The sequence below is a fragment of the Salvelinus namaycush genome, chromosome 30 (genome assembly GCF_016432855.1).
Source record: "Salvelinus namaycush isolate Seneca chromosome 30, SaNama_1.0, whole genome shotgun sequence".
Lineage (NCBI taxonomy): Eukaryota > Metazoa > Chordata > Actinopteri > Salmoniformes > Salmonidae > Salvelinus > Salvelinus namaycush.
Window position 1 is genome coordinate 18,569,054 of NC_052336.1, and position 16,542 is coordinate 18,585,595.

Sequence of the window (16,542 nt, forward strand, 5' to 3'; positions counted from 1 at the left end):
GTCTGCAGCAAACGTCTGCCAGCAGGGGTCTAACACAGCAAACACAGCCACAGGGCTTCTGAAGGCACAACACTGGAAAACAAGCCATCCACTAGTCTGAACATGAAGGGTTGACATGTAACTTCGTAAAAGTGCTGTTGTGTTATGGTGATCAAAATCTTTCACACCTGTGAACTTCTGATTCAATTAGAATGTACAGAATGTGGTTGGTACATCACTACATACATCATACTATTTCACACCAGTGTAGAGCAGAGTCACACAGTGAGAGAGAACACCACAGGAGGTTACCAGGAGCTGTTTTAACAACTCCAAACGTCAACTTCAGGCTTCCTGAAACAACAGAGACCACTAAAATATATAGACACTGTTCAATAACAAAATACTCTCCAACCTCATTTCATAACTCTTGACCGGTTCTTACACAACTTGTTCTTTCTTCCACCCAGGTACACTGTAAATATGTCTGAGGCTACAGACATTTGATATGAGTAAGATCATTGGTGGGGCGAGCCAAATCAAACAGGGGAGTAAGAGTTCAACAGGTTCGTCTGTGAACTCCCAGGGATCAGCCCAAGGTCTGTCTGTGAGCTCACACAGCACAGCACAGTCATAGACTCTCCTCAACCAGTCTGTCCATATGGAAAAATTATATATTGACATATATACAGAGTGTACAAAACATTAGGAACACCTGCTCTTCCATGACAGACTGACCAGGTCAATCTTGGTGAAAGCTATAGTACCTTATTGATGTCACTTGCTCAATCCACTTCAATCAGTATAGATGAAGGGGAGGAGACAGGTTAAAGAAGGATTTTTAAGCCTTGAGACATGAATTGTGTATGTGTGCCATTCAGAAGGTAAATGGAAAAGACAAAATATTTAAGTGCCTTTGAACGGGGGTATGGTAGTAGGTGCCTGCCGCACCGCTTTGAATGTGGCAGGAACTGCAATGCTGCTGGGTTTTTCACTCTCAACAGTGTCCCATGTGTATCAAGAATCGTCCACCACCCAAAGGACCTCCAGCCAACTTGACACATCATGATAATATGGTATCATGAGGTCCCTGGCAACTCCCAGCCCTATAAGAAGTGTGATTCTATACAGTAGGTGGTGTGAGTGATGTCTGGGGCTTGCGCTCCAGGGTTATGGTTAGAATCACTGTGGTGGAGATAGTGTGAATATTAGAGCGTGTAGTTGTGACATTTTGAGGGGGTCACTGACCTCATAGGTTACCCCATTGTCGGTGCCTGCATCCCAGGGGATCATATCCTGGACAACCCTCTGGGCCCAACCACACTCCTTGGTGCAGAGGTCCTCTGCAGATAGTCCCACGTTCCAGTCAGGACTGGGCCCCAGCATGGTGAGGAAGGACATCAGGTGACGGGTACGGTCCACTGAGAACTCAGCCGACGGGGCAGCACGACTGGAGGACAGAGAGAAGGGACTATTTTGAAGAAAGTCACAATTGCAATAATTGTGATATGTGATGTTTTACCTACCTTTAGTTGATCAATGCACAGATTGCAAGTCACTCTGGATAAAGGTGCCTGTTAAATGACTAAATATGAAAAGTAGAAGAGAGAAGAGAGAGAGTATAGCGCGAGAGGAAGAGAGAGAACAGAAATACTGACTGAAGTGCCTAAAAAGCATGAAAAGGTGAAAGAGGGATAGCAAGGAAAGGGAGATGAAGAATGAGGAAAGGATGATAGAAGCGGTACTTAAGTCCACAGAGATGTAGAGAAGTTTCTTTGCTGCCTCAGGCATGCCCTGCGCATCCAGCTCACAACAGTTCAACACAGAGCTGCCAGCCAGAGGTAAAGAGTAATAAACACCCCTAAAGACTTTACTGGTGGCAGAGAGCCATGTATATATGTGTGTGTGTGTGTGTGTGTGTGTGTGTGTGTGTGTGTGTGTGTGTGTGTGTGTGTGTGTGTGTGTGTGTGTGTGTGTGTGTGTGTGTGTGTGTGTGTGTGTGTGTGTGTGTGTGTGTGTGTGTGTTGTGATGAGAGATCACACACACACCCTAAGAGATGTTAGTTCACAGACAGTCACAAGCACAATAATGCACACGGCAGCACAAATGTCTGTTCAGAAATACTTTTTCCTAGTACCAAAACACAGCACTTCTAATGAACGTTTATCAGGGGTTGATAGATACCTCCCACCCTCCTACACCCTATCCCTCCTGCCACCCTGTCAATTACAAGTTGGCTTTGTGTTGGGTCCAATGTGGCTGTCAGAAATAAACCTAAGGCCTCCGAGACTGGCTGAGCTAAGCAAAGGGACGCGGTGACACGCGGTGAGAGGGAAGAGGGGATGGCTGGCAGCCTGCTGTGTGTTCCCAGAGGATTAGAGCTCTTACACATCCTTAGAGGTGATTATTACTGTGTATGGGAGTGCACGTCAGGACTGGATAGGACAGGGCTGGACAGAACTGGACAGGTCAGGGCTGAGGTGTGTGTGGTGATAGAAAATCTGATGGATTTACCGGCAGATGAAGAACAGAATAGTGACAGGAAAATAGCAGGAGGGATAATTGTTTCAGGTGACAATTGAGCTTCCGTACAGTCTTAGAAGGTGCTATGTAGAACCATACAGTAAATCATAACACCTTTCATTGAGGGCCATGTTATACCCTAACACAGTGTTGTTAGAAAACCCCTGGTTTACGGGCCACATCAGGCTTGCAAGTGGTAAAGAGTAATGTTGGCTTGCAAAGTGATGTTGGCTTGCAAAGTGATGTTTGCATCACTTTGTTGGCTTGCAAAGTGATGTTCAATTCCTATTGGAATCCAGCTGGAGTTAGGATATCCAACAAGTGGATTTTTTTATCACCCGCAATTTGCATTGAGAATGACTGCCATGTTAGGGAAGATACTACCTCAATAATCTAAACTGGAACAACCATCTCAGTAATGGGTGCAATAAGTCAAATTATTAACAAATTGTTTTAGTTTACAAAAAATATATGTTATTTATCTTTGTGTAGCATAACATGTATCAACCAATCAATGTCCATGCAAAAACACATTAAAATAAACAATTCTGAAAATCATCATGCAATAGAGCATGTTGGGAAAATGATATACTCTACGGTTCTAAACTCAGCAAAAAAATAAATGTCCCTTTTTTTAGGATCCTGTCTTTCAAAGATAATTAGTAAAAATCCAAATAACTTCACAGATCTTCATTGTAAAAGGTTTAAACACTGTTTTCCATGCTTGTTCAATGAACCATAAACAATTAATGAACAGTGGAACGGTCGTTAAGACACTAACAGCTTACAGATGGTAGGCAATTAAGGAAACAGTTATGAAAACTTAGGACACTAAAGAGGCCTTTCTACTGACTCTGAAAAACACCAAAAGAAAGATGCCCAGGGTCCCTGCTTATCTGCGTGAACGTGCCTTAGGCATGCTGCAAGGAGGCATGAGGACTGCAGATGTGGCCAGGGCAATAAATTGCAATGTCCGTACTGTGATATGCCTACGACAGAGCTACAGGGAGACAGGATGGACAGCTGATCGTCCTCACAGTGGCAGACCACGTGCAACAACACCTGCACAGGATTGGTACATCCGAACATCACACCTGCGGGACAGGTACAGGATGGCAACAACTGCCCGAGTTACACCAGGAACGCACAATCCCTTCATCAGTGCTCAGACTGAGAGAGGCTGAACTGAGGGCTTGTAGGTCTGTTGTAAGACAGGTCCTCACCAGACATCCCCGGCAACAATGTCGCCTATGGGCACAAACCCTCCGTCGCTGGAACAGACAGGACTGGAAAAAAGTGATCTTCACTGACGAGTCACGGTTTTGTCTGACCAAGACAGAAATGTCAGTGTTCTGCCATGGCCAGCGAAGAGCCCAGATCTCAACTTTCAAATTTTTATCCTTTAATCTGTTCAAGTCTAAGTACAGTGAACATCACTGTCCATCACCTATTGGGACAGTTGGATAGATATCCTGTAATGGGTATACAGTATATCTGATTAGACTCTCTCTCTACTTCCCTTTTTTCCTTCTCTCTTCGGTGACTCTGACACTGTCCTTCCCTCCATCTTTCCCACCACCCACATCCCCAGGAAACATGCTGTCTCTGAGTGACAAAGACAAACCCTTTAGCTCATTAAGAGCTGCGTTTTCATTGACAACCCTTAATTTCTCTGTTTCTGTCTGTCAGCACAGTGCTAATCAGCTGGAAGCCTCAGAGAGCTGGGCTTGTCCTGCTGTCTTTAGAAAGGGTCTGATGAGACGTATAGGGTGCTTTAAAAAGACGAGGGACTCACTACTGGACATCATGGAGGTAACTGTAGCTGTCACAGGCACAGCCGTTCCTGTTCTGAGAGAGAGAGAGGTATGTGAGTGGGAGGGGGTCAGAGAGAGCAGAACAAAGAGAGGAAGATGGTGAGAAAGTGAGGGGTGTAGGCTGTCTTCTGTGGGGACTGTCTGAGTACATTAGGACTCTGGAGGGTGTGTGTGCATGCTTTCTTTCATGTCCAAATGTGTGTTTGAGAGAGGGATGGCTCTGTACTGTGACAGTGACAGAGAACACTGCCCAGCGACGAAGATTCCCACAGCAGATTGCTCTGTCTGTGTCACTAGGACATTGTGTGACACTGTTTTTGTGTGTGTGTCAAATTAAATGTTATTTGTCACATACACAGTTGGCAGCAGGTATAAAAGGTGCAGTGAAATACTTGCGTGCTCACCCCTCAACATGGCATTACAATATCAAACAATATTAATCAGAGGTCGATCAAAACTAACAAGTCATTGTGTGTGTGTGTGTGTGTGTGTGTGTGTGTGTGTGTGTGTGTGTGTGTGTGTGTGTGTGTGTGTGTGTGTGTGTGTGTGTGTGTGTGTGTGTGTGTGTGTGTGTGTGTGTGTGTGTGTGTGCATCATGTGAGTGTGCATGTGTGTGTGTGTGCTTGTGTGTGCAGCATGTGAGTGTGCATGTGTGTGTGTGTGTGCTTGTGTGTGCATCATGTGAGTGTGCATGTGTGTGTGTGTGTGCTTGTGTGTAAGGGTTCATATCTGGAGAGTCAGTGTAGATATTCTCTGAGGTGCAAATAGTCTCTAAGGTGCAGGTGTGTGTGTGTCTGTGCTTGTGTGTGTGTCTCTTCATGGTCCCCACTGTTCCATAAGGTGTATTTTTATCTGTTTTTTTAAATCTTATTCTACTGCTTGCATGGAATAGAGTTCCATGTAGCCATGGCTCTATGTATTACTGTGCGCCTCCCATAGTTTGTTCTGGACTTGGGGATTGTGAAGAGACCTCTGGTTGCATATCTAGTTTAAAAAGACAGCTCGGTGCATTCAGCTTGTCAACACTTCTTACAAAAACAAGTAGTGATGAAGTCAATCTCTCCTCCACTTTGAGCCATGAGAGATGTACATACATATTATTAATGTTAGCTTTCTGTGTACATTTAATGGCCAGCAGTGCTGCCCTGTTCTGAGCCAATTGTATTTTTCCGAGGTCCCTCTCGTAGCACCTGACCATACAAGTGTGTGTGTGTGTGTGTGTGTGTGTGTGTGTGTGTGTGTGTGTGTGTGTGTGTGTGTGTGTGTGTGTGTGTGTGTGTGTGTGTGTGTGTGTGTGCTCGGATGTGTGCATACGTGTGTACAGGTGGCAGGTGTATGCATGAGATAGAGATATTCCCAGAGAAGCATTGAAGCGGATTATGTCAGGTTATCTAGAAGTGCAGGTAGACCAGTGGGACTGAGAGGGAACCTAGATGAAACCAGACATCCTCTCAAACGTGGTTCACCTATGAAGGACAGACAGACAGACACAGACCTCAAATTCAAAGGGGAAAGCAGCTGCAGCGCCCCTGAGTCTCCAGTTTACTGTGTAAAATGTACTCCTCATCAATCCAGCTGGGGAGGGCAAAAGCAAACATGTCATTTAAAAGGACATTGTGAAAACGACAGGCAGGGAGAATTATGTGTTTACACGTCAATAAAACACGGCCAGAGTGAAGTAGGAGGAACGTGAACACAACACAAAGGAAATTGATTCCTTCCAAGTCCAGCCCGGCTAATCCCCTGGCGTGTATGCAAATGAGGCGGGCAGGCGGTAATTTCATCAGTGTGCCGCAGTGTTTTTAATTAGGCGAGCTTCCCTCAACGATAGGTCCAGCAAGCCTCGTAAATCTGTCTCCGTGATGACCATAATGCTGACCTTGGTGTGGCGGCGTGGAGCGGTTGGTTGGTTGGAGACGGCTCTGGTGGAATTCTATTCCTCCTTCCATTACTTTCTTTTCCTCCCTCTCTCTCTTGACCACATCTCCTCTGTTGCTCTCTCTGTGTCCATCTTTCCCTATTTTGGCAAATTTCTCTTTCTCTCTCTCTCTCTCTCTCTCTCTCTCTTCCTCTCCCTTGAACATGTTATGAGTCTCAGGAGACAAACTGCTGTAGCTCTGCTGTGTGTAATAATGGCTGTCATATCTGCACCCCTCCGCTCACCCACCTCCCTCGCTCCCTCTCCACCCTCCTCTGATTCTCTCTCCCTTTCCTTTGCTCCAGCCACCACATCTCTCTCAAGATGACCACTTTAGTTCGTAATCAGTACAAGTGATCACTGTGGATCAAAGGCACCAGAAAGGAAGATGGATAGAGAGACCGACAGGTAAAGAAAAACGTGGTTACATAAACACAGTGTATTCATTAATGTTCCAGTCCCATGATGATAGTTCTTCCAAACCCCTCCTAACCCAACACTGATCCCAGATACCCCTGAACCTGAAGCTCCATCTCTAAAGATCTGCCTTGGATCCTTAAGACATAATAAAGAGCTGGTTTTCTAACCACTGATAATTAATCAACGTCTATTTCTCTCTCTCTCTTGCTCTCTCTCTCTGTTTATTTTTTTCTCCCTCTTCCTTTTCTTCAAAGGCAGGGTAGGAGGGTTTGTTAATTGGCAGGCAGCTGTGTAGTATAGGTCAGCCTGATGTCTTGATACACAGGAGCCTGGAGGCCATTAACCTTGATGGAGAAAAACCCCTCCAGGAGTTCTATCAAGCATCATCAAAGCACACACCCTCTTAACCCACACACATACATACACATGTACACACAAGTGCAGTAACATAAGCCCCCTTCACTAATTCACACACACACACACAAACTTTATGAATCACATGTACAAAGACGTACAAACAACATTTATAAACATCTTCAAAAACATGTACGAACATGTATGAACAAAAATCGCATGCAATCCCAAAAGACTAATTTTAAAGAATAAAAATAAACATCCTTCAATTGTAGGAGGAAAGTTCGCACTTAACCATTTCTGTACCCTACTTTCAAGGAAGAAAACCTCATGTACAAACAGAATGTGTGCATTTCCACATCACACTACAAGCAAGAACCTCCATCTCCTTCACTCCTCTTCCCCTCCTCTCATCCTCCCTTTCCTACCACCCATCCCCTAAACCAGTTGATTTGATTTCCTCTGCATTTACACAACCACTTTATGATACAATTAATTTGCTGGCATAAACACAAGATAGCGAGCTAATTACCCTCTGTGTATTTGATTGGCTCTGTCTCTAGCTGTGGCTGCCTTTGGAAGCTCTCTTTGGAGTCTCACACTCAGATCCTCTGTGAGAGTGTTTCTTACATTGAGGATTCTTCTCTCTCTGCGCTACCTGGGCTAACTAGCGCCTTGTTTTTCTCCTAAATAAGAGATGAAATGAAGGTTTATGCATGCAGGAGTCTAAAGGAAGCCTATTTACACTGATCAGCTTGGTGCAGGTGGAGATGAGCTCACAGATTCAGGCCATATGCTTTTAATTGGCTCCATGGCACAGAGCAACAAGTTGAGTGCAGAACTTTGGATCAATGAGTTGTGATACCTCATTTGTGTGCTTGGGAGGTAAGCGATGAGCGATGAAGAAGACCTTGCAGTGTGGTGTAACTCATGCATTTGTGAAAAGAGAGAAAACATGGAAGGAGTGAGAAGAAGAAGGGTGAGGGTGGCATATAGAAAGGAGAGAGAAGAAGGGTGAGGGTGGCATACAGAAAGGAGAGAGAAGAAGAAGAGTGAGGATGGCATACAGAAAGGAGAGAGAAGAAGAGTGAGGATGGCATACAGAAAGGAGGGAGAAGAAGCAGGGTGATGGTGGCATATAGAAAGGAGAGAGAAGAAGGGTGAGGGTGGCATATAGAAAGGAGAGAGAAGAAGGGTGAGGGTGGCATATAGAAAGTAGAGAGAAGAAGGGTGAGGGTGGCATATAGAAAGTAGAGAGAAGAAGGGTGAGGGTGGCATATAGAAAGGAGAGAGAAGAAGGGTGAGGGTGGCATACAGAAAGGAGAGAGAAGAAGAAGAGTGAGGATGGTATATATAAAGGAGAGAGAAGAAGGGTGAGGGTGGCATACAGAAAGGAGGGAGAAGAAGAAGGGTGAGGGTGGCATATATAAAGGAGAGAGAAGAAGGGTGAGGTTGGCATACAGAAAGGAGGGAGAAGAAAAAGGGCGAGGGTGGCATATACAAAGGAGAGAGAAGAAGAAGGGTGAGGGTGGCATACAGAAAGGAGAGAGAGGAAGTGGCAAAGGGTACTTGCTGCAGGATGGGTCAATCCCTCAATAGAAAGTGTGAGTGAGTTAGACAAAGAGAGAGTGAAAGAAACAGAGAGAGAGGTGATAGAGGAGGTTGCTGTTGGACTACTCACACATTCAAGGGTTGCCAGGCAGGCCACTGAGCCTTCATTTTGATGACTGTCAGAACGTCATCACCCTGAGAGAGAGAGAGAGAGAGAGAGAGAGAGAGAGAGAGAGAGAGAGAGAGAGAGAGAAATTCACTTGTCGTCTGACAGATAGAGGCCCAGCCATATTCACCACATTACACTTACAGATGAGGGGAGAGAATGGATGAAGGTCAGTTTATTACCCCCTCTTCCCTTTTTCTCTCTGAGACAGCGTGCGTCACTTCAGATGGAGCACCGGCATCACCACTTCATAAAACCTGCATAAATATTTAATCAGTAGCTCTGGACACCGCAGGGTTCTCTGTGTCACTGCCTGAGAGTGAGGGAATGTCTCTGTACTGGTCCCAGATCAGATAAAACACTCAATGCATAGAGCAGGATTTAACCCCAGACTGAACTCAGACCTGAGAGAGACACAGCTCCATCGACATCCAATCACAACAAAGGAGAAGCCTTGAGAGTTATGAGCAAATGTTTAATTAACATCAGTTTTTCCTTTCTACTAGATTGGCTTGTGAAATAATACTTCTCCTGTCCATATCATAGAAATGTGGTGTGGACATGAAAATATTATATCAAATCAAATTGTATTTATTATATGGCCTATATAATCGGTTTAATGTTCAACATTAAACATATCTCTTGGAAAACAGCATTATACATATTAAACACTCTGGCCCATTCCAAGTGGAAATCATATTTCTTAAGCGCAATTCACTTGGAGCACAATAGGATCACTGCGACTGCAAAAGACACAATTAAAAGTGTTTGAGCACCACACTGGCTCATTTGCGCCCAGACTTTTTCATTACGGCTGCGAATTATGACATCACACTGTGGCAGTAATGGCTCTTTGGCTGCGAATAGCTGGCTAGCAGCTGACTAGAACATTCTGTTTGTATTGCTATAACCGAGAGAGACTGTGTGATGTACAATAGAATGAAGAGTACATTCTGCCATATGTGCGATGAACCAAACCCTGCTCTCGCACAACCCTGTGTCTCGATGAACAATGAACATCGAACACAAGTCCTCAGAAGAAAAGAAAACTGCAGCTCAGCACATCCTGTCAGACATCTGCCACCGGGCATGTTTGCACCAGTGGCTTCTATAAAGATCAAAGTTAAGTATCCAATGCCAGATAATTGCTTTACAAGCCACCAATTAATGTTTCCAATAGAGGATTCTGTTCCAGTACCATCCAGTCCCATTCCTGTGTGTTGGGTAATCACTTTTTAATAAATTATTTCCTGTAAGATAATTACCCATATTAAAAAGCTGTGAGCCCCACCCAGTCATACAGAGCTGATGTTCTTTCTTTGTCAACGAGAGCTGCAGCGCATGCAGGCTTTTGTTCCAGCCCAGCTCTAACACATTTGATTTAACAAACTGGTCTTCATCGAAGACCACAATTTGTAGATTATTTGAATCAGCTGTGTTAGTGCTGGGTGGAAAAAAAACCCTGCACACACTGACAGCAGTTTAAAACCCCTGTTCTGACCTCTAGATCTGCACTGCCAGTACACGTAAGCAGTCATAAGGCTTATTCATACTGCAAATGACCTCTGAACCTTTTTCCACACCTCTCTTCACACATTTACTTGTAATACCAATGGGATGACAGCTAGCTCGTGCTAACACCGTCTCACTTCAGCAGTCAGCAAAAGCCACACACCCTTTGAGACCTGGCCTGATTGCCCCATCAGCTCTTGAGAATAACCTGTTCCCCTCCGGCTAAGTGATGAGCACTCTGTAATCAGCCAGGAAGCCTGACTGGAACCTAATCGGGGGGGGTTTGTGGAGAGTTGGGTTTAGCGTAGCACCTCTGAACTTCACTGCTTCTGTCTCCTGAATGCGCTGGGAAAGGCAGTGCAGGATCCAGCTAGCTCTGGTTGAGAGAGCAAAGACCTTATTATGGTTGTTTCCAAATGCCATGAGGGAACGGGTTACTGTGACTGAATACATAAACTACATGAATTGGACACAGAATACACAGTATATGTAACAGAATGTGGCCATACTTATCAACTAGATGTACATCTTACAGTATGGCAGAATGTGTATCACATACTGTACTGTATGTATTGGGTGATTCATCACAAAACTAGAATAAAACAGGACCATGATTTTGAGGATTTTGACAAAATGTTGTCCATAGAAGGGTCCTTTGGAGGTGTCACATCTGCTCCTGCAACACCCTCTACTGCTCATCCTGTGTCTCCTTGACCTGCCGCAACTCCCACAGTACTCTCTCCCTCTCCCTCTCTCTCTGTGTGTTTGTGATTGTGTGGGCAGAGACAGGTGTTCTGGAGTCAGAGCAGATCCCCACCAGCTACAACCTGTTCCATAATCAAGACCTCTACAAATACTCTGCCACTTCCACGCTGCCAGATCGTAATCTCTGCTCAGTCAGTCTACATTTCTAGCCGTTTGTTACTATTCCGATCCTGTTATCCTGTTGTGCCTGTTTTCCTTGCCTGATGCTGTTTTCCTCTCCGCTACAGTTCTGCCTGCTCTGACTCTGGTCCCCGTCTCCAGTCCCACGTCTCGTCATCCTGCTACTCTGTCCTGGATTCCCCACTCTACAACTCCCTTGGATTCCCCTCCGGACCTGCTTACCCTGTCTCGACCCCTCTCGCTCCAGCCTCAGCCTCCGCACCTGGTTTCCAGCAACCCGCCCGAGCTTCTCTTGACCTGCACTCCATCTTCCGCCTGTGTTTCAATAAATACCTTGGTTACTTCATCCCAGTCTCCTCGTCTGAGTCTGCTCTTGGGTTCCCCTGCTCCACTCCGCGTAACAGGAGGAAGTATTGTTGACATACATTTCTTGTATGTATCTTAAAGCATAATTGAGAAATAAGTAATTGAAGTTGGAACATTTTGGCCTTCGCCAAAATGTTTCATCTGTAAGTGCCAGAAATTAAATATTTGTCATATGAAGCTTTACCGCTTGCTCTGTAATGAGTAGTTTGATTGCAATAACAATTCTCTTACATTAATATATGAATATTGAAAAATATAAACATGAATAAAGGAGGCCTGGGTAAGGTCAACATTTCACACATATTCCTACTTTTTTTATTATGCTTTAAGATACAAATGTCAACAATCCTTCCCCCAAAGGACCGTCTATGGATACAATTTAGTGAAAATGAAAAAGATCATGGTCCTGTTTTGTTCTAGTTTCATAAGGAAATCCCCTATTGTGGACCACCTCAGTGTCAAAGAACAGGTTAGTCTGTACCAGAAAGTATAGCAAAACAAACTGATATACTAAGGCTGCTCATAGCATACACCCGCCAAGACTGCTCTTCAGTTCCCGCTGTGTCTATTGTTGCAAGTCTATGTCTCTCTGACGCATCCGAAAAAATACGATTTGATTCATCTTTGTTTCAGACAAGTGCTTTGTTGCCAAAGAAACATAATGGCCCAGTGTTGTTCAGAATAGCTCTGTCGGCTTGATGATTGTGTTTTAGATTTGGACTTGAAAGGAAACATCAGGGAAATAGATTATTTAAACTCTCCACTCATGGTGAAGGGAGGAAGATAGAAAAAGAAAGAGAGAGAGAGATTGAGAGACAGACAGAGAGAGCAAAGAGAGAAGAGAGAGACTGACAGAAGTCCCTAAAAAGCAGATGAAAGAGAAAAAGAGAGAGGGAGAATGAGCCAGCCACTGTAGTGGGACGTGTGCTGATGAGGAATGGGTCTGAGCACTCAGAGGTCTGTGTGAACCATAGCTATGTCTAATGACACCACTGCTCTACTCCAGACTCCAATACTCCACTCCAGACTCCAATCTCCAGCCCCCATAGAGCTTAATTATAGCATTACTCCTAAGGCAGAGAGGGTGGTTACAACAGGATCTGTTCTCTCCTCTCACTGACCCAGAAGGAACACACTGACAGATCTCCGGATGTGGATGGCAGTGTATGTGTGGTGTGTGTGTGGTCTGCTTCAAAAGGCACTCCAGGGAACAAAGAGATAGAAGGGGGACAGATTTTCGAAGCACACTCAATCCACTTCAAAACATTCTGCATTCTGTGACATGTCAGCCAGCCCCATTCCCCAGTCACTTTAAAATCCATTTGATTTAATTGAACCAGACCTATCGGCTGCCTTCGATACTGTGAACCATCAGATCCTCCTCTCCACCCTCTCCGAGTTGGGCATCTCCGGCGCGGCCCACGCTTGGATTGCGTCCTACCTGACAGGTCGCTCCTACCAGGTGGCGTGGCGAGAATCTGTCTCCTCACCACGTGCTCTCACCACTGGTGTCCCCCAGGGCTCTGTTCTAGGCCCTCTCCTATTCTCGCTATACACCAAGTCACTTGGCTCTGTCATAACCTCACATGGTCTCTCATATCATTGCTATGCAGACGACACACAATTAATCTTCTCCTTTCCCCCTTCTGATGACCAGGTGGCGAATCGCATCTCTGCATGTCTGGCAGACATATCAGTGTGGATGACGGATCACCACCTCAAGCTGAACCTCGGCAAGACGGAGCTGCTCTTCCTCCCGGGGAAGGACTGCCCGTTCCATGATCTCGCCATCACGGTTGACAACTCCATTGTGTCCTCCTCCCAGAGCGCTAAGAACCTTGGCGTGATCCTGGACAACACCCTGTCGTTCTCAACTAACATCAAGGCGGTGGCCCGTTCCTGTAGGTTCATGCTCTACAACATCCGCAGAGTACGACCCTGCCTCACACAGGAAGCGGCGCAGGTCCTAATCCAGGCACTTGTCATCTCCCGTCTGGATTACTGCAACTCGCTGTTGGCTGGGCTCCCTGCCTGTGCCATTAAACCCCTACAACTCATCCAGAACGCCGCAGCCCGTCTAGTGTTCAACCTTCCCAAGTTCTCTCACGTCACCCCGCTCCTCCGCTCTCTCCACTGGCTTCCAGTTGAAGCTCGCATCCGCTACAAGACCATGGTGCTTGCCTACGGAGCTGTGAGGGGAACGGCACCTCAGTACCTTCAGGCTCTGATCAGGCCCTACACCCAAACAAGGGCACTGCGTTCATCCACCTCTGGCCTGCTCGCCTCCCTACCACTGAGGAAGTACAGTTCCCGCTCAGCCCAGTCAAAACTGTTCGCTGCTCTGGCACCCCAATGGTGGAACAAACTCCCTCACGACGCCAGGACAGCGGAGTCAATCACCACCTTCCGGAGACACCTGAAACCCCACCTCTTTAAGGAATACCTAGGATAGGATAAAGTAATCCTTCTGACCCCCCCCCCCCCCCCCCCTTAAAAGATTTAGATGCACTATTGTAAAGTGGCTGTTCCACTGGATGTCATAAGGTGAATGCACCAATTTGTAAGTCGCTCTGGATAAGAGCGTCTGCTAAATGACTTAAATGTAAATGAACCACCCACAGGTAGTGCTCTGGCTCGGATCATTAAGGTAGCCTATTCCTCCACCACTTTCAGGACGCCGTCAAAAGAGTACGCCGAAACAGGCTTCTCATCACAAAGCGGCAAGGATGAAAAGAATGTGCTTTTTACTAGTGCAAAAGAATGTGCAAATTACTTTTTTCTCTCGTTTTTTTTCATTTTTACCAAAAGGAAATGCATTCAAAATGTGTTTGAATGCTATAAGCAACTTAGCCGCCCCATCACTTGGGATCATGGTCCCTTTTTTCGGGGAAATAATTTTCAAACTTGATTTGAGAAGCAAATTGGTGATTCTTTCACTCGTCTCTCTCCTTCTCCCTCCCTCTCTCTCCTTCTCCTTCTCCCTCTCCCTCCCTCCATCTCTTTCATTTTCCCTCTCTCTACCTCTTTCTTACGCTCCCCTCTTCAGCACTCTCTTTTTCTCTTCCACTCTCTCTCTCTCAATTCCTCTCTGTGATGATACTCTCAAATCTCATACAATAGATAATGAACATGATCCTAGAGTAGCACCTGGGAAGTCTCTGATTGGAAACCACTGTGCTAATGATTGTAACACCCACTCAGCGTGTTGTGAATGCTAACACAACATCACCTAGCCAACTGTAGGGAGAATATGTAGTGAAGTTGATCGACAGATAATAGTGTAATGATGTTATTGTTATAATGACTGGTACAATAATCAATAAACGTATGAGTTCATACTGAGTGAGTGGGTTACTGACATGCTAGAATAGTACCGGAGACTGTCGATTGTGGCAGTGGTCTTTTCTATCACATGTAAACAGACTATCTGGGAAAGCTGCATTGGCATTGTAAAATAAAGTGTTTTTGTCTAGAGCTTAGATTTGTCTCTGTTCCTCTCATTGTCAGACTGAGGAGGGGGACCAGCCTGACAAACAAATAAACTCATTTCATTTCAGCACAAAATAACAAGGTTATCTCTTTTTAAAAGCCCTCCATCTCTTTTTATGAAAGATTCTAAATGAATTTGATGGATGAGCTCAGGTTGTTGCTTTTAGAAAAAATGTTATGAAATTGACAAAGGTTGTAAACGTAATCACACTGAACAGTTACAACAAGGTGATGTTAGAGATATATAAACTCAGCAAAAAAATAAACGTCCTTTTTTCGGGACCCTGTCTTTCAAAGACAATTCGTAAAAATCCAAATAAGGGTAGGGGGCAGCATTTGGAATTTTGGATGAAAAGCATGCCCAATTAAACTGCCTACTTCTCGGGCCCAGAAGATATGATATGCATGTAACTGGTAGATTTGGATAGAAAACACTCTAACGTTTCCAAAACGGTTAAAATAGTGTCTGTGAGTATAACAGAACTGATTTGGCAGGCAAAAACCTGAGAAAAATCCATTCGGAAGTAGTTTTTGGGGGTTTTTGTAGTTTTCTATTCAATGCCATTACAGTATCCATTGACTTAGGACTCAAATTGCAGTTCCTATCCCTTCCACTAGATGTTAACAGTCTTTAGAAATTGTTTCAGGTTTGTATTCTGAAAAATTAGGAAGTAAGAGCAGTCTGAATGAGTGGACCCAAAAGTGTCACAGAGCTTTTTCATGCGCGCGACCGAGAGAGTGCCTTTCTTGTTAACCTTTTATATTGAGACGTTATTGTCCGGTTGAAATATTATCGATTATTTAGGCTAAAAACAACCTGAGGATTGAATATAAACATCGTTTGACATGTTTCTATGAACTTTACGGATACAATTTGGATTTTTTGTCTGCCTGTTTTGACTGCGTTTGAGCCTGTGGATTACTGAAGAAAATGCGCAAACAAAACTGAGGTTTTTGGATAAAAAGAGACTTCATCGAACAAAAGGAACATTTATTGAGTAAATGAATGTCTGCTGAGTGCAACCATATGAAGATCATCAAAGGTAAGGGATTCATTTTATCTCTATTTCTGGCTTGTGTAACTCTTCTACTTGGCTGGTTACTGTTTGTAATGATTTGTCTGCTGGGCTATGTTCTCAAATAATCGTACGGTATGCTTTCGCCGTAAAGCATTTTTTAAATCTGACACGGTGGTTGGATTAACAAGAAGTTAATCTTTAAACCTATGTAAAATATGTTTTGTTTTCTGAATTTTTATAATGAGTATTTCTGTATTTGAATTTGGCGCCCAGCAGTTTCACTGGCTGTTGAAGAGGTGGGACGCTAGCGTCTCACGTACCCAAGAGAGGTTGAACAATGTTTTCCATGCTTGTTCAAGGAACCATAAACAATTAATGAACATGCACCTGTGGAACAGTCGTTAACTTCTCTGTGCTACGGATCCCTTTTACGGGATCATTTTCCTAAACAACCGCTGAATTGCAGGGCGCAAAATATTACTAAAAATATGTATAATCATGCAATCACAAGTGAAATATACCAAAACACAGCTTAGCTTGTTGTT

The 16,542-nt window shown here is 44.6% G+C and overlaps 1 protein-coding gene across 1 annotated transcript in view; it reads right to left on the minus strand.

Moving 5' to 3' along the window:
- The window catches only part of LOC120024835 (spondin-1-like), a 159,994-nt gene that overhangs the window by 13,516 nt on the left and 129,936 nt on the right, over positions 1-16,542 (minus strand). Inside the window, exons 7-8 of the mRNA XM_038969158.1 lie at positions 8,691-8,755; positions 1,228-1,429 (exon numbers count right to left, since the gene is read on the minus strand). Of these exons, the coding sequence (XP_038825086.1) occupies positions 1,228-1,429; positions 8,691-8,755 (267 nt within the window). The remainder of the gene's footprint in view (positions 1-1,227; positions 1,430-8,690; positions 8,756-16,542) is intronic.